The sequence below is a fragment of the Mirounga leonina genome, unplaced genomic scaffold (assembly GCF_011800145.1).
Source record: "Mirounga leonina isolate KUSES-001 unplaced genomic scaffold, KU_Mleo_1.0 Mir_204, whole genome shotgun sequence".
Lineage (NCBI taxonomy): Eukaryota > Metazoa > Chordata > Mammalia > Carnivora > Phocidae > Mirounga > Mirounga leonina.
The window spans coordinates 2,095,870-2,108,377 of NW_023270513.1; the positions used below are offsets into that span (position 1 = coordinate 2,095,870).

A 12,508-nucleotide genomic window follows, 5' to 3' on the forward strand; every position below is an offset into this window, starting at 1 on the left:
CAGGTGAAAATCCTCCTGATCATATGCATTCACTATCGAGCATGCTTCAAGAGGCTGGTGGCACCATTGGTTGGAAGAGTGTTCGGGGATCTTTGTCTTCCTCAGGCTCCTGAGCATCATGCCTTGTTTCAAGCAGCCTACACACTTCCAGAGTCTGCTACTTCTGCAGTGGCCCTTGAGCTACCTTGCCATAGGTGAGTATTGATCCTAGAGTGCACGGCAAGAAGCCAGAGTCAGAGGCCAGGGTCAGATCTTCTTCACGCTCATGGGAAGTCTCATATCTAACCTTTGGTCATCTCAGATGGTACTACAGAGTAAAGCCAAGGAGTCTTGAGTCCCACGAACACCCTGGAGAAGGAAGAGATAGAGCCACAGGAGGCAGTGAGAGCAGGCAGAGGAGTAGAACAGGGTCATGATGGATATGAGTAGATCGGGCTAATTTCAGCCACTTCTTAACCCTCACTATCTGGAAAGGGGAAATGAGGCCCAGGGAATAGGCATGATATGTCCATGAGCATAAAGCACGGGGAGTGGGACAGAAGAAGCATTAGAATTACAGACTTGGAGAAGTATAGCCTATGTTTAAACCATAGAGTTTTCCATTCTGGGAGGGGGTGGGGTGGTAGCATGTGGGGAGATAGTGACAATGGAAGGAATGGTGAATGAGCAAGAGGACAAGAATGGTGAATGGCGGGGGTGGGGGGCGTCTGGGTGGCTCAGTCGGTTAAGCATCAGCCTTTGGCTCAGGTCATGATCCCAGGGTGCTTTGATGGAGCCCCACATTGGGCTCCCTGCTCAGCGGGGAGCCTGCTTCTCCCTCTGCCTGCCGCTCCCCCTACTTGTGCGCTTTTTCTCTCTCTGTCAGATAAATAAATAAAATCTTCTTTAAAAAAAGAATGGTGAATGGGAAGAAGTAGAGGGATGCAGATGCTTAGTGTGCAGGGTGTGGGGAGATATGGATAGTATATGGGCAAGGAAGGATGATGAGCTAGTGGTTTAACAAGGGTTTGGGGATGATGAATAGCAAAGGAGACAGGAGACAAGAAGGGAAAGATGGTGGATGAATGGGAGCAGGGGGAAAGCTGGTGGCAGGCAGGGAGGAGGAAGGAGTAGAGGGATGGTGAGTGGCTGAGGAAGCAAGTGGACAGGGATGATGGGGAATTAGAGAAAGAGGGCTGGTGTATGGTAGATGATAGAGGAAATGTTTGAAGGCCAAGTAGACATGGATGCTGGATGGGCAGGAGCTAGACTGTGCAGAAGGCCAGGACCAGAAGCTTGGGTAGTTTGGGGGGCTCTTAATGCGGATGTACATGGGCAAGTTCTGCTGGCAGAACAATTTTGGTCTGACCTGCTCCCTCATCAGTTTTTATCTTGCAGCCATTGTTCATTTACTTGCTGTTTACATCCTTGTGGCCACTGCCCGTGCTTTACTTTGCCTGGTTTTTCTTGGACCGAAAGACCCCAGATCAAGGTAAGACTCGTGGACCTAGAAAGAACATGGCCTAAGAATGTTCCAGCTTAGGGTCGCCTGGGTGACTCAGTCATTAGGCGTCTGCCTTCGGCCCGGGTCATGATCCCGGGGTCCTGGGATGGAGCCCCACATCGGGCTCCCTGCTCCGCGGGAAGCCTGCTTCTCCTCCCACTCCCCCTGCTTGTGTTCCCTCTCTCGCTGTGTCTCTCTCTGTCAAATAAATAAATAAAATCTTTTAAAAAACAAAACAAAAACTTATTTAAAAAAAAAAAAGAATGTTCCAGCTTAACCTGTAACCAGGGAGTCCCACTCCTGGATATCCAAGGTCTCTCATCCAAGTTCTCAGAGTCACAGGACCTGGGCCAGCCAGGACCGTCTTGGGGTCTCTTCCTTTTCCACCTCTCTAGCAGAGCCATGGCCCCTCCATGCTGTTAGGAAAGCCCTGAGTGAGTGGGAAGGATGGGGTTGGCACACACAGACACCATCCCCCACTGATATTTCTCTCTCAGGTGGCAGGCGTTCAGGCTGGGTAAGGAACTTGTGTATCTGGACCCACCTCAGGGACTATTTTCCCATTACGGTAAGTGTCTCTTTCCCGGCATCCCCAGCAGTTCCCAAAATACTAGGCATTTATGCCAAATAACTAGGGTTGTCCATAAGGAAAATGAGCATACCAGAGAAGTCTCAGGGAAGGCTAGACATACTTCAAGACCCAACGTTGTGGCTGGTACTTGCTACTCTGCTAGCATACTTTGTACACCCTTGGCATGACCTACCAGATGACACAGGCAGAAACGCAAATACAGTTCAGTTCAGTTTAACAAACGTTGATTGAAAGCCTACTCTGTACTACATGTTAGAGGTACAGAGAAGTGAGTAGGATGCAATCTGTCATCAAGGTGCTCACATCTAATGAGAAGGACAGACAAGTATGTATTTATAGTTTGGTACATGGTACACAAGTAGTTCAGATGAGGGGTAAGAAAAAGCTTCACAGTGCACAAACAATGAATCATGGAACACTTCATCTAAAACTAATGATGTAATGTATGGGGATTAACATAAGAATAAAAGAAAAGAAAAAGCTTCACAGACGTGGTGATATTTAGGCAGGGTTTTCAAGTTCAATAGAAGTTACTTAGGCAGAAACTGGAAGGGGGTTGGGAGGAGAAAATATCAGGAAGACGATCTAGAAATGTAGTGCTATGCTGGTCCTCTGAGCATTCTTTGGAGTAGACAACAAACGTTGCCCCAATTTTTAGAGCAGAACTTGCCGACCTTTTCACTTAAACACTGGTACAAAATGATACTATGCATAAAGCGCATTGAGATAAATGGCCGGAACTACTTGCAACCACCCATGGGGCAGAGGTCCAGCAGTTCTAGCTGCCCCAGATCCTTCCTGGCTTTCCAGGGGCTGAGGAGACCGATATCTTGGCCCCCTGAAACCCACTCATGGCCTAGCTGTTGAAAAGCTCTGCTTTAGAGAGCACCCTGATCCCTGAAGTGTCTTCACCTTTGCTTCTTCATGTGACCTTATTTCACCACCTCTGGCACTTCTTTTCATGGCTGCAGATCCTGAAGACTAAAGACCTGTCACCTGAGCACAACTACATCATGGGGGTTCACCCTCATGGCCTCTTGACCTTTGGACCCTTCTGCAACTTCTGCACTGAAGCCACAGGCTTCTCGAAGATCTTCCCAGGCATCACTCCCCACTTGGCCACACTGTCCTGGTTCTTCAGGATCCCCTTTGTTAGGGAGTACCTCATGGCCAAAGGTACTTCTGACCATACTTACTGGAGCTTCTGGCCCATTTCTCTGCTGGGAGACTCACGTTTTTAAGCCCCATCCCCTACCTCTCAATCACCTCTCCCCCAAAACCATCAAAGCATAGTAGTTAAAAGCATATGTTCTGGAGCTAAACTGGGTTTGAATCCTGGCTCTGCTGCCTACTGTGTGGTCTTGAGCAAGCTACCGGTCTCACTTTCTTCATCTGTAAGGAGATGCTAATGATAATAGTCTAACCTCAGATTTGGTGTGACGGCTAAATGAGATCATACAAGTAAAGCATTCAATATAGTACCTGCCACAGAGTACATGCTCAGTAAAGAATAACTTTTGCTATTTGGTGGCAATAGAGGAAAAGAAAAGAGTAAGATCATAGTTGAGATTCAGAAAGTTCTTCTGGTTATCCCACTGGAAACCTTCCTACTATAGTTTCAACCTAATGTCTCCTATGAATGGAGATATTGCCTCAAAGTGAAACATGCTGGGTTTGCCCTCAGCCTTCTTTTCTCCACACCCTTGGTCCCATCTCATTGATTCTACTTCTGGGACTCATGGGAACAGAGGGCACATGGACAAGCCAATGAGGAGTAAGCAGAGAGTGTTCCCTCTCAGCCATTTCCCCTTCCCCTTATTTTGCTCCTCTCTCTGCTCTTTGATTCTCTTTAGGTGTGTGCTCCGTGAGTCAGCCAGCTATCGACTACCTGCTAAGCCATGGCACTGGCAACCTTGTGGGCATCGTAGTAGGAGGGGTGGGAGAGGCCCTGCAAAGTGTGCCCAACACCACCACCCTCATCCTCCAGAAGCGCAAGGGGTTTGTGCGCACGGCCCTCCAGCATGGGTAGGTGTTCCTCCCAGGGCAGGGGTGGATGGCCTTCTCTGAGCAGCATCACATGCTAGGTGATGCCAAGATGAATCAGACGTGAGTCTTGCCCTCGTGGAACTTACTAGTGCATAAGGGAGATGGCCATAGCATTTTTAAAAGGTTTATGTCATCCACTCCTTCTAAACTAGCTGGACCAATTCTCAGGAAGCCAAACCAGAAACCCAGATTCATTATCAGGGGGCTTGGCTAGGACTCTCCTAATATACAGATGATGCCCACATCATCTCTAGCAATATCAATATCTATATCTGTTTGTTAATGGTAAGTGCAAGGGGCAGGCAGTACAGTATGGTGAGTATGTGCACAGAATCTGAAGTCAGGGGCCTGATTTGAATCCTGGTTCCATAACTTACTGTTACTCTCTGAGACAGATTAGTTAACCATTCTGAGTCTTGGTGTTTTCATTTTCATAATGTGGCTACTAATAATTGTACCTACTCCATAGGGTAATTGTGGGGTTTATTTTTTTTATTATGTTAGCTAACCACCATACATTACATCATTAGTTTTTGATGTATTGTTCCATGATTCATTGTTTGCGTATAACACACAGTGCTTCATGCAATATGTGCCCTCCTTAATACCCATCACCGGACTAACCCATCCCCCCACCCACCCTCCGCTCTAAAACCCTCAGTTTGTTTCTCGGAGTCCTTACTCTCTCACGGTTCATCTCCCCCTCCGATTTCCCCCCCTTCATATTTCCCTTCCTTCTCCTAATGTCTTCCATGCTATTCCTTATGTTCCACAAATAAGTGAAACCGTATAATAATTGACTTCCTCTGCTTGACTTATTTCACTTAGCATAATCTCCTCCAGTCCCATCCATGTTGATGTAAACGTTGGGTATTCATCCTTTCTGTTGGCTGAGTAATATTCTATTGTATATATGGACCACATCTTTATCCATTCATCTGTTGAAGGGCATCTCAACTCTTTCCACAGTTTGGCTATTGCAGACATTGCTGCTATGAACCTTGGGGTGTATGTGGCCCTTCTTTTCACTACATCTGTGTCTTTGGGGTAAACACCCAGGAGTGCAATTGCTGGGTCATAGGGTAGGTCTATTTTTAAATTTTTGAGGCACCTCCACACTGATTTCCAAAGTGGCTGTACCAACTTGCATTCCCACCAACAGTGTAAGAGGGTTCCCCTTTCTCCACAACCTCTCCAACATTTGTTGTTTCTTGCCTTATCAATTTTTGCCATTCTAACTGGTGTAAGGTGGTATCTCAATGTGGTTTTGATTCGAATTTCCCTGATGGCTAATGATGATGAACATTTTTTCATGTGTCTGTTAGCCATTTGTATGTCTTCTTCAGAGAAGTGTCTGTTCATGTCTTCTGCCCATTTTTTGACTGGATTATTAAATGAAGTCATCCACATAAAACACCAAATGTGTCTGGCACACAGTAAGTGGTAGATAATTATTAGCCATTCTAACTGAGGGATAGAGATGGGAGGTAAAGGGCAGGTGCCCAAGGCTGGAACTGTGGGGTGCACCATAAGGTCAGGAGGCCAGCCCACTGAACACAGAAATAATTGTCCTATTTCTGACTCAGAGAAAAGTAGTTCGCCTAAGGACCTTGCCTGAGTGGCCTGTTCATCAGGTTGGAGCATAATGTAGGGGAGAGAGTTCTGAGCTGGGAGGAAGGAATCCTGGGTTCTAGCCCAGGTCATGCCATTCACTGACTGCCTGAGTGAACTTTCCCCTTCAGAACCTGGACTTCTGGATCTGTAAGATAAAGAAAATACCACCACCTTCCACTGTGCCCCACACTGTCTCTGCTGTGAGGATCCAGTAAGGTAACATATATCAAAGTGCAGAGAAATTACTAGTAACTCACAAAGGTTTGTATAAGAGAGGCCATGTTCTCTTTACTCTTCTCTCACAGGAAGACTTCAGGAGCCTGATTCTCTACCTATGGCCCAAGAGGGACACAAATTTTCTCTTCTCTAATCTCAAGGGACAGAATACCTTATGCATAGTCCCGTGGGTGATGGGCATATCAAAATATATGCATCTGTGCAATATTATCATCATCTCTATGCTTCCTACTAGTAGAAACAGAGTCAGATATTTCCCTGCATGACAATTCCTGGAAGCTTTTCTTTACCATGATATAAGTTTCTGGGGATCTCTGCCCAAAACCCTCTTCCTTCCCTATACCCCATATCTTGCCCTTGTGATCCTGGCCCAGAGATAGCATTCTCACTAGATTTGAACATTTCAAGACAAGAGACAGTAAATATGGGAGCCCTGTTTAGTGCAAGAAGAAATGCTTTATGTTGCAGGGATTTTATATAGCTGGGAGCCTGGCCAGGAACAAATGTTCTTCCTGAGTGGTTCTCATCCTAGCCTGTGTTTAAGAAATAAATCGGGATTTTCCTTCAGGGCTCATCTGGTCCCCACCTTCACTTTTGGAGAAACTGAGGTATATGATCAGGTGCAATTCCATAAGGACAGCTGGATGTACAAGTTCCAGAGCTCCTTCCGCAGAATCTTTGGTTTCTATTTTTGTGTCTTCTATGGAAGAGGCTTCTGCCAAGGCTCCTATGGGCTCCTGCCATACTCGCTGCCTATCGTCACTGTGGGTGAGTGCTGCTTTCAGCCCCAAGTCTACCTCAGCTCTTTCCTGACCTCAACCTCAGAGAGGGAGAATCAGGGAGTTGACTTGGCAAGTGAGAGAATCCGGCCCAGGGAAGAAGGAGGTTAAAGGAAGAGAAGATTCTAACACTTGTCCCTTCTCTTTTCCCATCTCCAGTTGGGGAGCCTCTGCCACTGCCCAAAATTGAAAAACCAAGCCAGGAAATGGTGGACAAATACCATGCACTCTATATGGATGCCCTGTGCAAACTGTTTGACCAGCATAAGACCCAGTGTGGCTGCTCAGAGACCCAAAAGCTGATTTTCCTGTGACTGAATGGGCTTGCGTGCCCAAGAGCATGTACCTTGAAGAGGAGACTCATTTGCTGCTAACCAAGAGGGGGAGAAAAGGAGATAAGGGAAGGCTATGTGTGGTAGGGGAGGACATTAGGAATTCCTTCCTTGCCACAAAGCCCTCATAGTTGCTGTCCTAAGAAGCTTCACTCAGTCACTCCACAAAAAGGGGGCACCCTGAGGCCCCTCAGGCCCAGCCATGGGCACCCTAGGCACAGACATGCTTCCTTCCTTGCTCCCTACTGGCTTTCCTCCCTAAGCCCAACCCCCCAGGTCCTGAAGGACTCAAGTGATAGCCAAACAGCCCAAGTAGCCACCACTCTGGTGGTTGCTGTTGCTATTTTGTCATAATGCATTTTTTAATTGAGACTTTTTTTTGCATACCATAAGTTTAACCTGTTTAAAGTGTAAAATTCAGTAGTACTGAGTATATTCACAGAGTTGTGCAACCACTACCGCTAATTTTAGAACATTGTTCAGCACCCTAAATAGGAAAGCCGGTACGCATTAGCAGTCACTCCCCATTCCGTCATCTCTCCCAGCCACTAGCAAACACTAATTTACTTTCCATTTCTATGGATTTGCCATTTCTGGACATTTCATATAAATGGAATAATAGACTATGTGGTTTTTTCAGGACTGGCTTCTTTCTCTTAGCATGTTCTCAAGGCTCATCCATGTTGTAGCATGTACCAGTACTTCATTCTTTTTATGGCTGAATAATATTGCGTTGCACATATACACAACAGTTTTCGTTCATTCACCAGTTGATGGACTTTTGGGTTCTTTCCACTTTTGGGCTGCTATGGATAACACTCATGTATGGGTTTTTGTGTAGTAATCTGCTGCCTCCAAATATAAAGGCTTCCCTTATCTCCACAACACTAACCTAACAATCATGCCTTTTACATAAGTCAAACACAACTTTAAGATTACTTTTCAGTTGGCAGAGGCATTTCACATGGGTCATTTTGTCACGATGGTCCTCTCACACCATAACCCCAAGGTATTTGCTGCCATCCTGAGTCTACTATGGGAAATTCGCTTTATATCCATATTTTAAAGTCTTACTAAGTTCTGCTTAAAAGTTTTCTTAAAGCTGTATTCTGAGAATTTTAAAAGAGTAAATAAAAACACAGATGTCTCTTCCTTCACAAGGCAACCAACAAAAGACACACTTAGAAACACAGCAAAGGTATACACCTGAAACTAACATAATACTATGTTTCAACTATACTAAAAACAACAACAACAACAACACTTAGCAAAAGAACAAAAGTTAAAAGACTATTTTAAAACTCATTCAACTCAATAGCAAAAAATCTGATTTTAAAGTGGGCAGAGGACTTAAATAGACATTTTTCCAAAGAAACATCCAAATGGCCAACAGGTACATAAAAAGATGCTCAACTTCACTAATCATCGGGGAAATGAAAAATTAAAACCACAGTGAGATATTACCTCATGCCTGTTAGAATGACTACTACCAAAAAGACAAAAGATAAGTGTTGGTAAGGATGTGGAGAAAAGCAAATCCTCATGCACTAATGGTGGTAATGTAAATTGGTGCAGCCACTACGGAAAACAGATGGAGGTTCCTCAAAAAATTGAAAATAGAACTACCATATGATCCAGCAATCCCACATGTGGGTATCCATAGGAAATGAAATCATTATTTCAAAGAGATACCTGCACCCCCATATTCTTTGCAACATTATTCACAATAGCCAAGACATGGAAACAACCTAAGTGTCCATTGACGGATGAATGCATAAATAAGATGTGGATATAATGGAATAATATTCATCATTCAAAAGAAGGAAATCCTGCGATCTGCAACAACATGGATGGACCTTGAGGGCATTATGCTAAGTGAAATAAGTCTGACAGAGAAAGACAAAAACTGTATGATCTCAGTTACATGTGAAATCTAAAAGAAAAAAAAAATGCCAAACTCATAAAAACAGTGTATAGAATGGTGATTGTCAGGGGCTAGGAAATAGGGGAAATGGGGAGATGTTGGCCAATGCCAATGGGTACAAATTTCCAATTATAATATGAATAATTTCTGGGATCTACTGTACAATTTGATGACTATAATTAATAATAATGCTTGAAATACTTGAAAATTGCTAAGAAAGTAGATCTTAAGTGTTCTCACCACAAGAAATTGTAATTATGTGAGGTGATGGATGTCTTAACTAACCTTACTGTAATCATTTTGCAATATATGTATATCAAATCATCATGTTGCACCTTAAACTTACACACTGTTATACATCAGTTATATCTCAATAAAGTGAAAAAGGGGGGAAATTTTAGATTAGCCTTTTTTACTTTTCTTATTTCATACCTCTTAAATATTCAGTTTTGGTGGGGCCCACTCTATTCTCACTTTATACTGTTTCAGTCTCAAATATCCATTTCTAACCCAGATTTCTCTCATAAGTGATTTCCCTCAAAACCAATATATCCAACTTACCAATCTCTAACAAACATTTTAACATCAACATACCGGTAGCAGATGAAACATCTTCCCCCTCCCAATCTGACTTTTTATCACCAAATCCTGTTAATTCTACCACCTCAATATTAATCCAGTGTGTCCTCTTCCCTTCTCCACTGTCACAACCTTGTCAAAGCCCTCACCAATATTCCTAGACAATTGCCACTTCTTCTGCTAAAGTCCTCTCTAATCAATCCATTCATCACACTGGTGCCAGAGTGCTCTTACTAATGCTTAAATCTGACTTGTTAGTCCTCTACTTTGAAATACCAGCATATCCTGAATTATGTTCTGGGTACCATTAATGTTCCATAGATGTTAATAAATATTGCACAGAAAAAATGATTATGTGGTTAAATAACTGTGGGAGATGCTGGATTAAACAAAATTAGACAGATGTATTTACTGAAATATTTTCAGAATCTTCACTACACTAATGGGCTTTGTGACTATCCAAGAAGGAGTATTTAGTATTTCCCAAACTTACCTGACAATGGAACCCTTGTTTCAAATAACACTTATTACCATCACATGGAACATTTAGTGTTTCTCTAAATACAGTTTTGCAAATGCTGGTCTACAAGATAAAGTTCAAACCCCTTGGCATGGCAGAGAAGGCTGCTGGTAATATAGAGAAAGTGGCTGATCTGATTTGGGAGCCTATCAGATTGGGAGAAGTCATGGTAGGAGTCACTGGGGTTGATTGGATGGGTCAAAACCTCATGAGGTAATGAAAAGGTAACTGAATAAAGGGGGGACTTGGATTTGAATTGTTCTCACCTGTTTGGTTTGTCCAGGAAGAGCAAACTACAGCAGATTTTTTTCAGAAAAGAATCTCAAGGACACACATGGGAATGAGGCTATACCTAAAAGAGTTAAAAAAAAAAAAAAAAGCCTTTGCTTTCTTATTAGCATCAGCCACATGCTCCTTCTAGAAAATTCATTTCCCCCATATCTTTTCTCTTCACCCTCAGCCTCTACACCACAATGCAATCTCTTGTTCTCCCTATCTCTCCTCCTCCCTCCCTGAATATTTTTGAGATACTCTAATACTCTAAGGTTTTGCTCCTCACTCTGGATGTCACAATAACTTTGTATGAGCTGATCATCAAAGGAACTAATCAGTAAGACTTGATCATGGAATGTGAGGGCAAGCAAGGGACATTTACAAAGAGTGGCCAGGCTGGTGACCCTAGTGGGCCAAATGTACAGGGACCTTCAGAGGTAATCATGGAGGCAGAAAGTGAGCAGAGTACTTGAGTGATATCCAGAGCACTGCCCCATAGAGGGAAGATCCGTACTTACTGTCAGAGAGTTCAATGCTTCCCCATACATATAATAGGTCCATCATGAATTCAACAAAGACCCTTCATACTCTGACCCCTATGAATTTCCAATCACTCCCTATCATGGTCTAAAGTAGTACACTGGACTACTTCATGTTTTCTGAATAATTTCACCTTTCTTTGCTTTTGCACATGTTCTCTCTACATGGCAAAGAGTATTCGTGTTTTAAGTCCACATCAAATATCACCTTAGTGAAGCCTTCACCAGGAAGATTTAATAACCCCTTGCTCCATTCTTCCATAGCGTTTTGTTGGCTCTACTAATGAGAACTCGATTTTGTCAGTCTTTATTTATGGTTAACCCCATTAAGGGTGTAAAGGAGGAAATTTTCAGTAATCCTTTCTCTGCATTTATGGATGAAAATCATATGGTCTCACAGTATGTGCTTTGGAATTCCTCATACATCAAAGGTCATATCATGTGATTGGAGACTTCAACACTCGGCTGTTAGAATATGACAAATCAAGTAAACAAAAAGCTAATTTTTAAAAAGTATGGAGCTGACTAATACAATAAATAATGTAGACTAGACTGTCAAGTGATAAGAACTTAATGATTAGGACAGGAATTAGACTTTCTTTTCAAGTGCACATGAATCTTTCACAACTACTATTCAGTATTTGAATTCAAAATGCTCTTAATATAAAAGGCAGAAATTCCACGTACTATAGTCACAAGACTCAGTACAGTAAAATTAGAAATAAATAATGAATATAGAAGAAGAGAGCACAGGCAGTAATTTCTCTGACACTGGCTGTAGCAACATTTTTCTAGATATGTCTCCTGAGGCAAGGGAACTAAAAGCAAAAATAAACTATTGCTACCACATCAAATAAAAAGCTTCTGCACAGTGAAGGAAACAATCAACAAAACTAAAAAGCAACCTACGGAATGGGAGAAGATAGTTGCAAATGACATACCTGATAAAGGGTTAGTATCCAAAATATATAAAGAACTTATACAGCCCAACACCCAAAAAACAAATAATCCAATTACAAAATGGGCAGAAGACATGAGCAGACATTTCTCCAAAGAAGACATACAGATGGACAACAGACACATGAAAAGATATTCAACATCACTCATCATCAGGGAAACACAAACTAAAACTACAGTGAGATATCACACTTGTCAGAATGGCTAAAATCAAAAACACAAGAAACAAGTGTTAGTGAGGATGTGGAGAAAAAGGAACCCTCATGCACTGTTGGTCTCACGGTACATGCTCTGGAATGTATTCGTCACACATCAAAGGTTGTTGGCGGGAATGCAAACTGGTGCAGCCAGTGTGGAAAACAGTATGGAGGTTCCTCAAAAAGTTAAAAATAGAACTACTTTACGATCCAGCAATTGCACTACTGGGTATTTACTGAAAGAATACAAAAGCACTTAATTCAAAGGGATATATGCACCCCTATGTTTATAGCAGTCCTATTTACCATAACCAAATTATGGCAGCCCAAGTGTCCACTGATGGATGGATAAAGAAGAAGTGGTATATATATACAATGGAATATTATTCAGCCATAAAAAGAATGAAATCTTGCCATTTGCAAGGACGTGGATGAA

At 42.8% G+C, this 12,508-nt stretch overlaps 1 protein-coding gene across 1 annotated transcript; it reads left to right on the plus strand.

Moving 5' to 3' along the window:
• The first annotated feature begins 77 nt into the window (after window positions 1-77).
• On the plus strand, window positions 78-7,304 carry AWAT1 (acyl-CoA wax alcohol acyltransferase 1). The gene is made up of 7 exons (XM_035028632.1): window positions 78-194; window positions 1,364-1,471; window positions 1,981-2,051; window positions 3,047-3,251; window positions 3,929-4,100; window positions 6,541-6,740; window positions 6,911-7,304. Exons 1-7 carry the CDS (start codon window positions 119-121, stop codon window positions 7,063-7,065), a joined length of 987 nt encoding a protein of 328 aa, XP_034884523.1. The 5' UTR covers window positions 78-118; the 3' UTR covers window positions 7,066-7,304.
• Window positions 7,305-12,508: the final 5,204 nt, after the last annotated feature.

Coding starts and splice junctions, on each gene's coding strand:
- AWAT1 (XM_035028632.1), top strand. CDS start 119: ATGCCTTGTTTCAAGCAGCCTACACACTTCCAGAGTCTGCTACTTCTG. Junction 1,472..1,980: donor CCGAAAGACCCCAGATCAAG/GTAAGACTCGTG, acceptor TTTCTCTCTCAG/GTGGCAGGCGTTCAGGCTGG. Junction 3,252..3,928: donor GGAGTACCTCATGGCCAAAG/GTACTTCTGACC, acceptor GATTCTCTTTAG/GTGTGTGCTCCGTGAGTCAG.